This window comes from Podarcis tiliguerta, assembly GCF_965153285.1.
Source record: "Podarcis tiliguerta genome assembly, chromosome: 5".
Classification (NCBI taxonomy): domain Eukaryota; kingdom Metazoa; phylum Chordata; class Lepidosauria; order Squamata; family Lacertidae; genus Podarcis; species Podarcis tiliguerta.
Genome location: NC_139538.1, coordinates 86,631,692 through 86,649,768, shown reverse-complemented (window position 1 = coordinate 86,649,768; position 18,077 = coordinate 86,631,692). Strand labels below are relative to the sequence as shown.

The window sequence follows — 18,077 nt, the reverse complement described above, 5'->3', positions numbered from 1 at the left end:
CCAACCTTTTTTCTAGTTCTGTAGAGGGTGGCTGTTTGGGTATTTGGCAGTGCCTCGCCACCCATGACCAAAGCAAACTACTGGTCCTCTCCTCCAGCTCTAACATCCATCCCTCTCTCCAGCTCCAAACTTAGCACATAGGGGACGGAGAGTAGAGGATACAAGATATTATGGGCTGTCCCGTGAATCCGCTGGATGAAATAGCGGAAGAACGTTGCCTCAGGAGAGTGAGGAAAATTCTCAGGGATGATTCACACCCTGGCTGGCACTTTCTTGATCTCCTGCCCTCGGGCAGAAGATATAGAAGCATGATTAGTCGCGCCAACAGGGTAAAGAACAGCTTCTATCCGTGCGCTGTCAGGCTGCTGAATGAAAAGATAACAACAGGGCAACTGACTTTCGGGTTTGGTGGGTGTGCGTCAGTAAACAAGGGGAATTAAGACTAAGAGAGCTGAGTGGGGGGTGCTTGTGTAATCTCACTGTATACAAGTTGTACAAGTGACAGTAATGTATTTCAATATTGCCCCTGATCTCATGTACAGGTGCAGGGTAAGTTCAAGAAGAGAAAGAGCAGAGAATTTTGTCCTGGCAACCAAAACCAGCCCCAAACTGTGGATCATTGGCCTTGATTGCGCAACACCACTATATATATATATATATATATATATATATATATATATATATATAGGCATATGACCATTGTCCAAATGCATGATCTCTCATAGAATCATAGAATCATAGAGTTGGAAGAGACCACAAGGGCCATCGAGTCCAACCCCCTGCCAAGCAAGAAACACAATCAGAGCACTCCTGACATATGGTTGTCAAGCCTCTGCTTAAAGACCTCCAAAGAAGGAGACTCCACCACACTCCTTGGTAGCAAATTCCACTGTCGAACAGCTCTTACTGTCAGGAAGTTCTTCCTAATGTTTAGGTGGAATCTTCTTTCTTGTAGTTTGGATCCATTGCTCCGTGTCCGCTTCTCTGGAGCAGCAGAAAACAACCTTTCTCCCTCCTCTATGTGACATCCTTTTATATATTTGAACATGACTGTCATATCACCCCTTAACCTCCTCTTCTCCAGGCTAAACATGCCCAGCTCCCTTAGCCGTTCCTCATAAGGCATCGTTTCCAGGCCTTTGACCATTTTGGTTGCCCTCCTCTGGACACGTTCCAGTTTGTCAGTGTCCTTCTTGAACTGTGGTGCCCAGAACTCTTGAACTCATTTGCCCAAACCATATATCTTTTGCATTTAACATATAGTAGCATACAGGCATGTAGAGTCCAACATGTCTAAGTCTGATAACCTGTGCTCTGGATCCCCCTCGTTTGTTGCAAGGTACACACAACATTGGCTTACACACAGTGAACCCTACCATGCAATGGGTACAAGTCACCTTAAAAGAAACTGCTGTCAGGATAGTGAGGGAGAGAGAGAGAGGGGGAAATATATATATAAAACAAACATGCTCAGGCACATTTTTTTTATAAAAAAAATACTATAGTGACTTGCTTAAGGCTATTCTGTGAACTTTGTAGGGCTTTCTGCACCCAAGCTAAGCACTCTGGCCACAGAATACCCACCAGTTTGGAATGCCCTTGTTTCTGCAATGTTAGCATTTATACCATATTTACTCGAGTCTAATGCGCACCTTTCTTTTTGGCCAAATTATGCTGCGAAAATCGGGGTGCGCATTACCTTCAATGGTGCATTTACATTTGCCAGCAAATATTTCTCTGGTTTCAACGTTTTGAAAAGTGAGGTGCGCGCATTTGATTCGATGGCGCATCAGACTCGGGTCAATACGGTAACTAACCTTGGTTTCATTTAAAAGCAAGGGAAACGCAAAACTGGCTTTGCTTGGTTCTGTCCTCCACAGCGAGGTATGGTAAAAAATAACAATTAATGTATTGTTGTGCTTTGGGTGACGTTTTCAAATTGGACTGTGATTTGCGACGTCATGTATTGTTTTTAACATGTTGATAGCTGCCTTCGGAGGAGCAATCCCTGCCGAACAATTAAAAAGAATTGGGGAACGAAAGCTGCGAACACACTCCAGTTTGCTCTGCATCCACCGTGCTCCTATGGCTGGTTTGTGAAGACACATACGTACTGCAGTCCACATCTCTCCTGTATTTTCTTTTACCTGTTTTCTTTTTAGAAATACTGTGTTTTGTTGCATTTCCCCCAGATCAGCTTCAAGCCAGTTTGAAAACCTAAGCCCTATGGAGACATCCAGGTCCCTTTCTCCACCTACTGGCAGGGGGCAGTTTAGGAATACGGCCAATTGTACAATGCACAAATCTAATTCAAAACGCAGACAACCTCGCTGACTTTTAAGCTGGCAATATGCCTATGGTTTTAAGGCATAAGCTTCACTGAAATATATTCACACACTTCCTGTTTCGCAAAGAGCATAAGAAAGCAAAACTACAGTCGTACCTTGGATCCCAAATGCCTTGCAAGTCGAACGTTTTGGCTCCCGAATTCCACAAACCCAGAAGTGAGCGTTTCAGTTTGTGAACGTTCTTTGGAACCCGAAAGTCCAATGCAACTTTCACAGCTTCCAATTGGCTGCAGGAGCTTCCCGCAGCCAATCGGAAGCCGCGCCTTGGTTTCCGAGCGTTCTGGAAGTTGAACAGACTTCCGGAACGTATTCCGTTCGACTTCCAAGGTACCACTGTATATTATATTAAAGTGCTTGAAGAGGTGTGGGGAACTCCCCCTTTCCCTTGAGAAAGTGCACTAGGCTGACTGAAACTCTTTTGACTTCCCTCAGGAATCCTCAGATATTTTGTTTAAGGAGGAAAGTCCAAGCTCATTTTAAGTTTAGCTTCAGGCCATACTTGGGTGGCAACTTGTTGCTGTTGTTTTAAATGAACCTCAAATGCAGTATCAGTTATTATTGGAGCCAGTGTGGTATAGTGGTTAGGAGCGATAGACTCGTAATCTGGGGAATCGGGTTCGCTTCCCTGCTCCTCCACCTGCAGCTGCTGGGTGACCTTGGGCCAGTCACACTTCTCTGAAGTCTCTCAGCCTCACTCACCTCACAGAGTGTTTGTTGTGGGGGAAGGAAGGGAAAGGAGAATGTTAGTGCATGTATAATGGAGCTTTGGAGTTTCTATGTTCAGAGCATACAAAGCCAGGTGCAGTAGCAGTCAAGCGATTCAACTGATCTTCGTTCTCCAGCATTAACAATTTAGAAAATAAGTTGGTCTATGAGGCAAGCAGAGAGGACCCAAAGAAGCTCCAATTAAACAGTGGAGTAGGAGAGCTAGGAAAAAAATGTATCTGGCAACCCATGCGCCCCTTTGGTTTCAGATAGAACATGGGTAAAGGTAAAGGGACCCCTGACCATTAGATCGAGTCGTGACCGACTCGGGGGTTGCGGCGCTCATCTCGCTTTTTTGGCCGAGGGAGCTGGTGTACAGCTTCCGGGTCATGTGGCCAGCATGACTAAGCCGCTTCTGGTGAACCAGAGCAGCACACGGAAATGCCGTTTACCTTCCCACTGGAGCAGTACCTATTTATCTACTTGCATTTTGATGTGCTTTCGCACTGCTAGGTTGGCAGGAGCAGGGACCGAGCAACTGGAGCTCACCCCGCCGCGGGGATTCAAACCGCCGACCTTCTGATCGGCAAGCCCTAGGCTCTGTGGTTTAATCCACACCGCCACCTGCATCCCATAGAACATGAGTAGACAAGTCTAAAAACCCCGGGAAACAAATTTCCACAGCCCTCTAGCGGCTACGGTGGCTCGTTTCCCAGAAATTTAGCGTCGATTCTGCAAGTGCATGCTCAATTCTGACCAAACTAAACCTCCTGGTGTATATTTTTCTCTATGAGGTTTAACCTGAGCTCTTTGGGTGAATTAAGGAATATGTACGGTTAATGAATGTGAAGAAGACTGGGAATGTTTTAAACACTCTGGGAATGCTAAGCAAGAAATAGCGATCAGTGATCAATTCCTTTTCTTGGTAATTTCTTCTTGGAATCTTTTTACCTACATATTATTTCAGTTATTGTAACTCATATCACTGTCACTCATCTTTGAATTAAAAAAATAAAGGCAAACAAAAAATTACCATTATTATTTATGTTGGAATGGATTACCATTTCACTTGTTATATTCACAACTACACAGCAAAGCCATAGCAGAATGAGACAGACTGAGAGGAAGAGTTCAGAAAGCTTTGGTTTCTGTTTGCTGACTGAGTAGAGAGCTGTTTTGATGTTCCAGACAAACAAGATTTGTATTTCCTCTAAAGAAAAGATTCAACTTTCTTTTCAAAGCCTTCACAAACCTCAGTCTTTTGTACCTTCTCACCCACAATCAATCCTGCAAATATCTTTTTCTTCTTCTTTTGACTACTGCTAGCTAAAGGGAGGGGCAGTCAACACAGTCTACTTCACTTTTGTCACTTTTGCAAGTGTTCGCTCATAAATCCATTCTGCCCAGTTAATTATACAATTGTATCTACATTTTTTTAATAGATTAAAAAGATCCGTACAAAAATTTGCACATGAATAATATGTGTAAACTAATATGCACCATATACAATTCCCAGCACACCCTTTGTCAGGTAACAGGGGGCACATTGGTTTAAAATGCTCGCTATAGTTCTAAAAGAGAATGAAAGGCTTATCAGTTAATTAATTAATGCAGTTGTTACCTTATATTAATTGATGCTTCCGTGATGCCTTTCGATTTCAGATTAGGCTTCTTCGAATAAAATCTGAACCGGAACGAAGAAAATACAGCAACAATAGAAAGGGCTGATTCATGCTCAGAAATCATAATTGCTTTAGAAATTTACTTTTAAGGATTCCAGTATATTTTGCCAGCTAAGCCCCAGTGTAGTTCAACCATCAGTTATGTGCTCAAGACAAGCTGCTGATAGGACTGAGAGAACCTTGCAGATAGAGTAGTACCTTGGTCTACAAACTTAATCTGTTCCGGAAGTCCGTTCTTAAACCAAAGCGTTCTTAAACCAAGGCATGCTTTCCCATAGCAGCGCGGGACTCAATTTACAAATGGAACACACTCGACAGGAAGCGGAACATGTTCTGCTTCCAAGGCAAAATTCACAAACCAAAACACCTACTTCCAGGTTTGCAGCTTTCTTAATCCAAGTTGTTTATAAACTAAGCTGTTCTTAAACCAAGGTACCACTGCACCTCCTTCAGCTTCTCAGAGTAGAACACACACACATGTAAGTAAAAATCACTTGAATTTCCCTCCACATACAATTATTCCATAGCACCAGTTCATTTCCCTTGACCACATTTTGTGTTAAGATTAGCTTTGTCAAGGCTGAGGAGAAGGGACAACAAGAAGCAACAAACACGGCAGAAATATATGAGCTCATAAACCCACATATTATTTGAAGGAAGTTGTTAACAGAATATCTTAGCTGTCCAGCAAGAACCTTATTCAGTCAATTTTAACGCAAAATATGCTAGCAGGGGGAAAACCAACTGGCTCAGGAAATAATTACATGGAGGGGCAGTTGTTGTTGTTGTTGACGTGTGTGGATTGTGGGATAGTCATTTTGCAGCTATTAGTGCGCATGCAAGACCAGGAAGGATAACACAACAACGAAATAAGTTTCTGCATGTGGGCTGCCAGGCTGCGTAAAGTATTTACACATTTTGAAAATTTGCGCTGTGCAGTGTGGACTACAAATCCCGGAATACAGGACAGGTGGGTCCAGGAGAAAAACACATGCCTTGATATTCTGATTATACGAAAAATAAAACCTCAGGTTTGTAAGGAGAGATCTAGGAAATTGCTTTGAAGTATTCAGCTACATTTCCAAGATATTCTGACGGTTTCACCAGCCTTCTTTTTCAATAGGGTAATAACGGTTGAAAGCAAGACTTGTCACAGTGGAGCAAAGAGTTCTTGCTCCCAAAGCAAATTGCAGTCCAACAGACTGACAAGAATAGTGGCATTGTTGTGTCACTGGGGGAAGTTAGCACAGGATCAGGCAGGAGGGAATATCCGTCAGTGCACTTAAGAGCCTTTGGGAACTTTGAGCTCTCGTGTGAGGTACCTTTTCAGGGTTTTCGTCCTGTCACTGTTGTGGAATACAAGGAATATGGAGTAGCCACTTCTGAAGAAGATTTCCAAGGCAATCTCCTGTGAGAACAAACCAATGGCAGAATGGTGAGATTACAATGGAAAAGGGAATGCATGATCTAAGCAATGCATGAAGGGGTTAAGATCATTGAGTAACCTGTCCTGCCAGGCTTAGTTCACCTTGGAGAGGAACTAGGTAATAAATGCTTTGTTCCCCCTCCAGTCTACCTGAGAAGCTTGGCATATGAAGAGGCTAAGCTGGTTGCTCCAGCTTAGCAGATGTCTCTAACAAGCCACTCTATGGTTCCTATAATTTAGGAACTTTCACCACTGTAACTAAGCCAAGTTTTACTGCCTGTGCAATTTTTTCCAAGTGCTGTATGGGAAAGCACATGAATCTGACCTTTGGAGAGTTTGTGAGTTAATCATTTTTAACTTACCAAATGTGTGGTCTTTCTCTATGCTAAGGAAGTGTCAGAATTCACAAGGGTTTTAAAAGGTCTAACAGCAGATATTTCCATGCTTTACTTTCCTGCATGTTTTGTGATTTTAAATCTCTGCTGGGGTTCTCTCACCACAGAGTACTTGCTCCAAACCTAGATCTTGGCATCCAGGGCATTCTCCCTTTTATAACTATTTTTCTTTGCCACCAACAGTAAGGAGTCCTTAGCTCCATCCATCCAGGCAACCCATTTGCTCTCCCCGGTTAGGAACGAATCCAGGTTTCCAGGTCAGATTGTGGTTTTGCTGAGCCAATCTCAGTACTTTAGTTTACTCGTTCAGCTTCTTCTCAAACATCAGTTGCCCGAGGCCCTTCCCTATATTCTTAGGCTTGGAAGAACGCTTGAATAACATCCGCCAGGACCACATAACACCGGTTCTGAGAGATCTGCATTGGCTCCCAGTACATTTCCGAGCACAATTCAAAGTGTTGGTGCTGACCTTTAAAGCCCTAAATGGCCTCGGTCCTGTATACCTGAAGGAGCATCTCCATCCCCATCGTTCAGCCCGGACACTGAGATCCAGCATTGAGGGCCTTCTGGCGGTTCCCTCATTGCGAGAAGTGAGGTTACAGAGGGCCTTCTCGGTAGCGGCACCGCCCTGTGGAACACCCTCCCTTCAGATGTGAAGGAAATAAGCAGCTATCCTATCTTTAAAAGACATCTGAAGGCAGCCCTGTTCAGGGAAGTTTTTAATATTTGATGCTGTACTGTTTTTAACACTTGATTGGGAGCCGCCCAGAGTGGCTGGGGAAACTCAGCCAGATGGGCAGGGTATAAATAATAAATTATTATTATTATTATTATTATTATTATTATTATTATTATTATTATTATTTAATGGTTCTAGGGGTTGCTTGTGCGTAAATCGGTGCCAACACCTGGCTGGGTTGCCTGAGTGAACCTTTCCTGTCCGGACAGCCACTCACCCGTGGCTGTCTCAGTTGCTGGCAGAATCCGTCAGTGGGCATTTCTTGAACTTCTTCCAGCATAAAAGTTCTTTGACGCCTAGTCGCCACCTACTCTCCCTGCGCGGAAGCCTTCTGCGCAGGGAGGGTGTGGGCATCGGAGGACCCGTGCTCTCCCCGCTGGTCCCCGGCGAGGAGTCTTGGAGCCACCTCGCCGATTCCCCCATCTCCCCCCTCCTCCACTGGTGCTACACTGATTTCCTTCCCCAGAAGATGTGCTGCTTCTCTCCCTCCCGGGACGCTCTCCGGAATCCCTCTGGAGCCCTCCCTCTCCCTCTGGCTCCGATGGCAGTTCCCTGACATATTATTATTATTATTATTATTATTATTATTATTATTATTATTATCCAGAACATTTTCCTTCAGTCTGAAGAAACCAGGACTGTGTTGCCAAACTTCAGATTCTATTTTTTGTCCTCTTCAAAATCCACAATTTGTTTCTGTTCTTCTATTACCAATGCAAGGTTTCAGTGTGGAATTTCTTTTACAAAGATCGCCAGAAAGGGAAGCACCTAACATCCCCCTCAGCAATGCTTTCCCAAAACTTTGGGGAGGGAAATAGCTCAGATCCCTCCCCACAATGTTAACACGACCGCCAGCCAAAGAAGCACTCACAGTCCACGCATGCTTACAATTCCCCCCTCCGTTTTCTTTTCTGATCGTACAGCTATATTTCTTGCACCCGCAAGGCCATATATTGCGGCTGCATATTGTCAAATATCCTGTACCAAAGGAAAGGTCCATGCTAATAGCTGGTTCCTACCTGTAGAAGAAAGCACATCGGATGGAGCTCTTTAATGTCACTGTAGGAATGGCAGGAACATGTAGCCTGTCCCGTGGCCGGATCTTTGTCACACAAGCTATGAATGAATGTATCATCGATGCTAGAAGGAAAACAGGAAATGGACATTAATCAAGGACTGCAGCATTGACTTGTCATCCTTAACAGGAAGATTGGAGTGTTCCTCTTGTTTCTCTACTCCTCTTCTGTACACAATCAACAATCATGTTGGAGTGGCTCTGCAAAACAAGCTAACCTGTTGCCCACCCAAATCAGAAGTACCGTATTTTTCGCTCTATAAGACGCACCAGCCACAAGACGCACCTAGTTTTTGGAGGAGGAAAACAAGAAAAAAAAATATTCTGAATCTCAGAAGCCAGAGCAGCAAGAGGGATCGCTGCGCAGTGAAAGCAGCAATCCCTCTTGCTGTTCTGGCTTCTGGGATAGCTGTGCAGTCTGCATTCGCTCCATAAGACGCACACACATTTCCCCTTACTTTTTAGGAGGAAAAAGGTGAGTCTTATAGAGCAAAAAATACGGTAATTTGGCTTTTTTTCTGAGCCAATCTATCTTGTAAAATATGTCGCCCAGCCCCTACCTCCAGTCAGCCCCGTTCACTTCCAGCTCAACCAAGCCTCTTCTCCTTAGGAACAGCTGCCGCCCTTTGGCAGTGCCACAGGGAATGAGGAGGTCTCCCCCCCCCCCGGTCCCAGGGCATAAGGTTCCTGCAGCCCTTGGAAAGTGCAGCCAAACCCTGGGGAAATTACATTTCTCAATGTCCTGGAGCTTTATGCATTAGTGGTTAAGCTGGGAATTCTCCCCTGATTACCGTATTTTCCCCTCCATAAGACGCTGTTTTTTCCTCCTAAAAAGTAAGGGGAAATGTAAGTGCGTCTTATGGAGCGAATGGCGCTGCGCAGACAGGGAGAGCTGCGCAGCGCCCCTTCAGCGAAGCGCCTCTCCTGTGAAGGAGGAGGAGGAGCAGAAGGGGCTCCTGGTTTCTGCCTTAGCCACGCGAAGCCTCTTGAGGGCAGGGGGAGCCTTCATCCCGCTGCCCTGAAGAGGCTTCGCGCTGCTATCCCAGAAGCCAGAACAGCAAGAGGCTATCCCAGAAGCCAGATCCCTCTTGCTGTTCTGGCTTCTGGGATTCAGAATATTTTTTTTCTTGTTTTCCTCCTCCCAAAACTAGGTGCGCCTTATGGTCTGGTGCGTCTTATAGAGCGAAAAATACAGTAATTAGATTTTGAAAAAACAGAAGAGAAGAATTTGCAGGCTCCAAATGCCTGTTTCTTTTTGGGCGGGGTGGCCAACTCCCAAGAGACTGTGATCTACTCACAGGAGTAAAAACTGGCAGTGATCTACCCCCTTTTGGGGGGTTCAGGTCACAGTTGTTGAGCATTTTTTTTAGGAAGAAGGAAAGCCCCGGATTTTTAGAATTCAAACCTCAGCTCAAGGGAGAAAGGGGAACAGCCACTCACCAGCAAATCACTGGGGAAACAAGCAGCCTCACTGGGTAAACTCCATCTTACGTTCTGCAAATGGAGGACGGGGCAAGGGGACGGGGCAGGATTCTGTTTTACCAATGCTAAGGAAAGGGACCCAGAGATCGATTGCGATCTACCAAAACCTCCCAGGGATCTACCAGTAGATAACAATCGACCTGTTAGACACCCCTGTTTTTTGGGGGGGTGACCATTTAAGTGCATTTAATTTGAAATTTGCATACAGGCCTGACCCCTGCTAGCATCTCTCAGCCTTTATTACTCTTTGTCTCTATGTGTTTTTTAACTTCAGAGTTGAAGTGTGAAAATTCACATTTGAGTGGAATGCTCGAAAGCAAAGCAATTCAAAATTCAGACGGAACCTTTAATTTTTTTAAATTTCCACTTTGAGGAAGTGTCAGGGAGGATTTTGTTGTTTGTATTTATCAAGTCTCCCAAACATGTCTCACACAGAACACATACAAGCAAGCGTCTGCCCAAAGATGCTACACAAAAAGTAGGAAGACTGAGTGAGGGGAAGAATATAGCTAAAGAATAGACTAATAATAATAATAATAATAATAATAATAATAATTTATTTATTCCCCAGCCACTCTGGGCGGCTTCCAAAAAAATATTAAAATACTGCAATACATCAAACACTAAAAGCTTCCCTAAACAGGGCTGCCTTCAGATGTCTTCTAAAAGTCTGGTAGTTGTTGTTCTCTTTGACATCTGGTGGGAGGGCGTTCCACAGGGAGGGCGCCACTACCGAGAAGGCCCTCTGCCTGGTTCCCTGTAACTTGGCTTCTCGAAAGAAAGAAAGAAGCTCAAATCAGAAATACACATAGGTCAGAGGTCACCAACCATTTTAGGGTAGTGGGTACGTTTTGAATTTTGAGGGCTCCTTATTTCTAAGAGGGCTAGAGACTAACTTTCTGTTTTAAAATGAAAGCTTGACATCTGTGGCTGCAGTGGAAGTCTTCACAGCACCCGTGGGCACTGGTTGGCCATTCCCCAAACAGGCAAACATAACTGCAACAGTGAAAGTTTCTTAGGAGCAACAAGTAACAGATAATCACAGGTACAAAATAAGCTATGGAAAAGCAGAGGAGAACAAGGGTGTAAATGCAGAAATTTGGGGGAGTGCTGTAGACAGAAACTGGGAGAAAAATCCAAGAGAGCAGCTTGTTTTGAAGGAGACGAAAACTTTGATGTGGAAACACTTTAAGCACACAACAGCAAGCAAAAGCCCAGTATGGGTCCCTGTGTCTGTGGGTGTTGAATTTGATCAGGATATAGATGCGGCTATTTTATGACACTTCAGAAAGGGCATGTTCTGCCAAGGGCTGTTGTTTTATAGCAGTTGAGTTCCCCAGCATTGTGGAAAGGAGCTGATCTTGATAATATTTTTTATTAGATTTCAATTACAATCCAACAATAGCCTCATTATAACAATACCAATTTATAATACAATTTTAATAGCCAAGAAATTGAAAAATTACCAACTGTGGAAGAATGGCAGATGAAATTGATTGAATATATGGAGTTGGCTGACCACGGAAGAATCCGTGACCAGAAAGAAGAGGAATACCAAGAAAAGTGGAAGAAATTTAAAGACTATTTGAATAAATATTGTAATATTAAAAATTAGAAATTACTTGAAAGTACCAAATAGAACTAGGATTATATTAGGAGTTAGTTAAATAAATGAGATCTAGAACTTTAAGAAAAGTTAAGAAATTTGATTTTAATTGGAATACAGTGGTGCCCTGCAAGACGAAATTAATTCGTTCTGCGAGCTTTTTCGTTCTACGAGTTTTTTCATCTTGCGAAGCACCAATGTGTATTGACGGTTTCCCATAGGAATGCATTGGCGATTTTTTTTAAAAAGGCGCAAGACGTTTTCGTCTTGCGAAGCAAGCCCATAGGGAAATCCGTCTTGCGAAGCAGCTCAGAAAACGAAAAACTCTTTTGTCTTGCGAGTTTTTCGTCTTCCGAGGCATTCGTCTTGCGGGGCACCACTGTATTGTGTTTTAATAATATTAGAAAACTGCTACATTCAAATACAAGGAAATTCAGATGGGAGGGCCCAGAGGATGTCAAAGACATGTTTATGAGGTTAGAAGTTTAAATAACCAATTAATTTGTGTTGTCTAGGTGTTTGTTGTTATGTTTTTTATTTTATTTTTTGCTTATATTTGTGATTTTGTTTCTTTTTTCTTTGTTGTAGTATGTGTTATAATTATAAGAAGCTTAATAAAAATTATTTTTAAAAACCTGACGGAAATGACTGGCAGAATCCGAGACCATGGAGAAGAGTCGGTGGAAGAAGATTGGAAAAAAATTAAAGCCTATCTACAAAAACATTGTAAAATTAATGAATGTTAGAAGGATGCTGGAATGAAGTTACATGGTTTTAGCAGAAATGTAATAAAGACTTAAGTAAAAGTGGATTGATAACGGGATAAAATGAAAAATTTAAGGTTAGATTGTTAAGATAAACTATAGAACAAAAATTGGGTAAGATGGAAAGAATTCGCTGAAATAGTTAATTGAAATAGAATACAAAAAAGGGAGGTGTGAGGAGGTCGAGGAACCAAGTTAATGAAAGGTAAAGATATGGAATATTGGATCTGTGTGTTTAATATATTGTTTTGTTTTGTTTTCATTTTTCTCTTTTTTTCTTGTTGTTGTTTTTTTTGACTGTTGTAGTGGTTTTTTTTTATTGTAACTGTAATGTATGTTTTGTTAAATTTATATTGTTTCCTTTTCTTTCTTTTTCTTTTTTCTGTAATTTTCAAACCTCTAATAAACATTTTTTTAAAAATTATTTTTAAAAACCAACAATTTATAAAACAATTACTAATACCAATCGTTCAAATACCGAATTATATCATTTAGATAAGGTGGCCCCTCGCATGCTAGAATGTATAGTTTGATTATTTTCTTTATTTCCGCATTCCAAAATCTTACGAATTTCAATCAAATTCCGGTCATCAGCATGATCCCTTAAACAACAACTGCAATATTAATAACTTCTATTCGTTTTGACACATTAAATGATTCATAGAACTACAAGAGAGGTGCTCAAACTATATCCTTGTTCTTCCTGTGTGTGGCAATTATACAGTGGTACCTCGCTAGACGAATGCCTCGCAAGACGAAAAACTCGCAGAACGAAATAGTTTTTCGTTTTCTGAGTTGCTTCGCAAGATGAATTTCCCTATGGGCTTGCTTCGCAAGACGAAAACGTCCTGCGCCTTTTTTTTAAAGCCGTCAATGCATTCCTATGGGAAACCGTCAATATACAGTGGTGCTTCGCAAGACGAAAAAAATCACAAGACGAAAAAACTCGCAGGACGAATTAATTTCGTCTTGCGAGGCACCACTGTACTGTCCGTGGCGTTTCTTCCTCTTCTTGTAAAATATTATGTCTATCTTGATATAGGAGCTGATCTTGGGGACGAAAGAACTCACCTGGTTATGCAGTGCTTTGTGCAGTAAACTTCCCCCAGCGGGGACACAGTGAAATTCTTGCAGATGTAGAAATGTTCTTGGCCAAAGAGAAGAGCGCTTTCCAACACAATGTGTCCCTGAACGACCACCACCGATTGCCTGCATGTAATCTAAAGAGGAAAGCAGGCAGCGCATTTTACCAACGAAACACTGGCCACCATTTGAATATTCTTGAGCATTTCACAGGTGAAAAGAAGTACACCTGTCTATCATTGATTACTACGCTGTTTCTTTGCTAGCTTACAATCCTTTGCTTTGCAATATCCTGCTACTCAAATACCATACTTTTCCTTGTACAGTGGAACCTTGGCTTACATACGCTTCAGGTTACAGACTCCGCTAACCCAGAAATATTGCTTCAAGTTAAGAACTTTGCTTCAGGATGAGAACAGAAATCACGCGGTGGTGGTGCAGCGGCACCATCAGCTAAATGGTGCTTCAGGTACCTCGGGTTAAGAACTTTGCTTCAGGATGAGAACAGAAATTGTGTGGCAGCGGGAGGCCCCATTAGCTAAAGTGTTTCCTCAGGTTAAGAACAGTTTCAGGTTAAGAACAGACCTCCAGAACGAATTAAGTTCGTAACCCGAGGTACCACTATACTGTATAGTGGTACCTCAGGTTACAGACGCTTCAGGTTACATACGCTTCAGGTTACAGACTCCACTAACCCAGAAATATTGCTTCAAGTTAAGAACTTTGCTTCAGGATGAGAACAGAAATCACGCGGTGGTGGTGCGGCGGCACCATCAGCTAAATGGTGCTTCAGGTTAAGAACAGTTTCAGGTTAAGAACGGACCTCCAGAACGAATTAAGTTCTTAACCCGAGGTACCACTGTATAAGACTAAGTTTTTCCCTTAAAAATCATGCTAAAAAGTGGGGTAGTCTTATACATGGGTAGTGCATAGGGGTGGACGTTTGACTGGTTGCTCCCATGGCTGTCAGCGGCTATTGTGTGTGTTATTGGTTGCTGTGTCAATGGGTGGCGTTGATTGGCCGACGCCGCGGCAATTGGGTGGGTGATTGGCAGCTTCTGCCGGTGAGGGAACAGACGGGAGGCGGTTTATGTGATGTGTGTGGGTGAGCAATTTCCGGCATTCCCCCCTAAAAAAAAAAAAAAGGTCAAGAACCCTTGGTAAACCCCCCCCCAAAAAAGGGGGCAATCCTCCACAAAAATAGCTCAACAACTTTTTGTCATCTCCCTCCATTTCCTGAAATTTCAGTCCCCCAAAATAGGGGGCGTCTTATACATGGGGGCATCTTATAGACAGAAAAGTATGGTACCTTCAGCAACATTTCTACTTGGATAGTGATGGGATGAATTTTGTATCTGGGTATTAATGATATGTTCGCAGCAACTGGGACAGGATGAAGCTGCTCTCGTGAAAATGACTGCAGCTTTCCTTGTACAGTGGTACCTCGGGTTACATATGCTTCAGGTTACATACACCTCAGGTTACAGACTCTGCTAACCCAGAAATATTACCTCGGGTTAAGAACTTTGCTTCAGGATGAGAACAGAAATCGTACTCCGATGGTGTGGCGGCAGCAGGAGGCCCCATTAGCTAAAGTGGTGCTTCAGGTTAAGAACAGTTTCAGGTTAAGAACAGACCTCCAGAACAAATTAAGTACTTAACCTGAGGTACCACTGTACTAGGTTGCAGGGGAGCAAGGCAGTAAAAAGGTTGGGGCTGCATGGATCCAACAGTGGGAGAGCCAAATTGGCTAGACCAGTGTGTCTGGAAAGCCTCAGTTTCGCCACCCCCTGTCCCGTCCTTGCCCTAGTCATAAGAGTAGAGAAGAAGAAGGCAGCCAAGTTACCACAAACATTAGGGTCTTTTGCGACTGGGAGGAACCTACTTCCTCAGGCAAAGCAGGAACCAGTCTGTGTGGATTGTGAGACAACTCTATCGGTTGTCCTTTTAAGGCAGAGGAGACCTGGTGGATGACCACACAACACCTAAATGAACATTGAAGAAGATGGGCTTCCTACAGATGCTTCCTTCTCTTTGCTTAGAAAGCTGTAGATGATGTCAGTTTGCATTTCTTAGTGCAGAAAGTATTGATCTGATGTGCAGAGATCTCAACTCAAGAGGGTACTGGAAGCTTCTCTGTGTGAAAGAAGCAAGCAGAAGGTTCGTGATGTTTGGGTTATACCTTCAGAGAAGCTGAGTACAGCTGGTTTAAACCGATTCTGTTATCTTTTCTGTCAAGGTCGTGCTGACTATAAAAGTAAGGCCAGAAGGAGCCTGGGTTTCACTTTCACTTTCTATCTCTTTTCCTTCTGGTGTGGTGTTCTGTTCATAGCATTCTTAGTGTTAAGGTTTAGACTTATTATAAGTTATTGTAAGTTTAAGTTAAGTCTGCTGCAACTGGATTTCTTATGGACTGTGCCAATCCTGAATGTATTGGATTTGTGACCATTATGCTCATTTGCCTTCAGGAGCAGTAAAGCTCTGCTGGATGAAATACAACTGCCTCTGGTCTATTTTTTGGGAATCCTACAACGTGTTTAAGTTTTTACTCTGCTAACTATACATTGGAATCTGCTCTGGATCAATATTGAGTAGAATTCCATGACGGATGAAGGGATCTCGTAGGACTTTTCCAGAACATATCTAGGGACGTGGGTGGCACTGTGGTCTAAACAGAGCCCAGGGCTTGCCGATCAGAAGGTCGGCGGTTCGAATCCCAGCGACGGCGTGAGCTCCCATTGCTCGGTCCCTGCTCCTGCCCACCTAGCAGTTCGAAAGCACGTCAAGTGCAAATAGATAAATAGGTACCGCTCCAGCGGGAAGATAAATGGCGTTTCTGTGAGGTGCTTTGGTTCGCCAGAAACGGCTTAGTCATGCTGGCCACATTATACGGAAGCTGTCTGCGGACAAATGCTGGCTCCTTCACCCTATAGAGCGAGATGATCGCCGCAACCCCAGAGTCATTCGCAACTGGACCTAATGGCCAGGGGTACCTTTACCTTTACCTTAGAACATATCTAGCACTTGAGTCCTTGCAGGACTGGAATCCTGCACAACCAACTTGGCAGTTCTCAAGCCGTATTGAATCGACTCAACTGAAGCAAAGTCTTTCCATGAATGAACACATTCACAGTCTCAATCATTCTCTCTCTCTCTCTCTCTATCTCTATCTCCCAACAAGCATCAAAGCTCGGACACAAATGAGGTAGTTTTATAAAGGTGCCCCCAGGGAAAATAGTGTTGTTACCTAATGAAGCAGCGTAGAGCCTGAAATTAACATAGATTAACTAAACTTGCCTTTTCTCAGAGCAGAACACAGAACAAGTTCATTGGTTACTAGAATAATCATTCAGTGATGCAAAGGTGACATGAAATAATTGAATAATTACCTCCAAAGATATTTCTCGGGGCAATGAGCAATGGATTGCTCAATTCACTCAGGGATGCAAAACAGAAAGGATTTAAGTGACATACGTCGGATATTAAAGGCATATCCTAATTTTGTTGGTACAAGATTATATACAGTTTCAATATATAATTGAAAATAGGCTGCTTTCAGATGGGTGGCAATTAGTATTAGCCAATCATTGCTCTGCGGTTGTAAATTCCAAGCAGAACTGAAACTGTCTTTCTACTCACTATCTGGAATACTGTATAACATTTTTTCTATGAGTACATCCTACTATGCTCCACCCACATAGGTGGGGGTGGAGCCATTAGTAGCAGGACACCCCCCTTGTGGTGTCATTTTATGAACTTGGTTTTTAATAAGTCTTTCAATTAGAACAAAAATGCTTTTGCAGCTGTATTTTGTATATGAAAGAGATTTGTAGTGTTATTATAAGACTATTGAGTTAATCTTGGGTAAAAGAATGATATCCTTCCCCACCCCCCCTGCAAAAAACCCCAACCTTTGCATTCATTGGCATTGTAGAAACATGGTTAATGGCAGTAGCCAGAAAGGTTTTTTTAAAATGTATTTTTAAAAGTTTGACATTATGGAGGTAGAGTTTTATATGTATCTTTCATTTAAATGTACATATATAACTGGAAAAGTGCTTCAGTACTAATTAGAAATTAATTACTGCTGGGAATAGACACTTTCAGGATCTTTACTTATGCATATTAATTATTTTGTACTGGTGTAATATGTACATACAGTGGTACCCCGGGTTAAGTACTTAATTCGTTCCGGAGGTCCGTTCTTAACCTGAAACTGTTCTTAACCTGAAGCACCACTTTAGCTAATGGGGCCTCCTGCTGCCGCCGCGCTGCCGGAGCACGATTTCTGTTCTCATCCTGAAGCAAAGTTCTTAACGTGAGGTAATATTTATGGGTTAGCGGAGTCTATAACCTGAAGCGTATGTAACCTGAAGCGTATGTAACCCGAGGTACCACTGTAATGCCTGGTCTCAGTTAAATATTCAAGCAGTGATTCATACCAACTGAAGTTTCTGGAACATTTTTGAAGGCAGTTCCACACAAAACACTGGATGAGTTTTTATGATTTGACTTTAGCTTGGAAATAACACAATCTCAGTATATTCCTTGATCTCGACTGGGCAAACAATGTAGTTCTTATTTCCCACCCCTCCTTTATCTTTCCCGTTCAATGGGTCTCCAGATACTTTGCTTTTCTTCTGCTAATTCCTTCGATGGGAAAGAGGGAGTTATCTTTCAACCATAGTCAACCGCACAGAGACATTTCAGAACCCCAGCATCTGAGCTATCTTAGGACCCGATCCTAAGAAAATCAAGCATGTTTACGTGCG

General features: G+C 42.8%; 1 protein-coding gene and 1 long non-coding RNA gene across 2 annotated transcripts in view; one reads left to right on the top strand and one right to left on the bottom strand.

Moving 5' to 3' along the window:
* Positions 1 to 643, top strand: part of LOC310677600 — a 90,486-nt gene extending 89,843 nt beyond the window's left edge. The window contains exon 2 of the long non-coding RNA XR_014511319.1: positions 229 to 643. This is a non-coding gene — a long non-coding RNA (uncharacterized lncRNA). The remainder of the gene's footprint in view (positions 1 to 228) is intronic.
* The window catches only part of WDFY4 (WDFY family member 4), a 185,690-nt gene that overhangs the window by 51,756 nt on the left and 115,857 nt on the right, over positions 1 to 18,077 (bottom strand). The window contains exons 44-47 of the mRNA XM_083440157.1: positions 13,294 to 13,442; positions 8,315 to 8,435; positions 6,058 to 6,143; positions 4,675 to 4,737 (exon numbers count right to left, since the gene is read on the bottom strand). Of these exons, the coding sequence (XP_083296283.1) occupies positions 4,675 to 4,737; positions 6,058 to 6,143; positions 8,315 to 8,435; positions 13,294 to 13,442 (419 nt within the window). The remainder of the gene's footprint in view (positions 1 to 4,674; positions 4,738 to 6,057; positions 6,144 to 8,314; positions 8,436 to 13,293; positions 13,443 to 18,077) is intronic.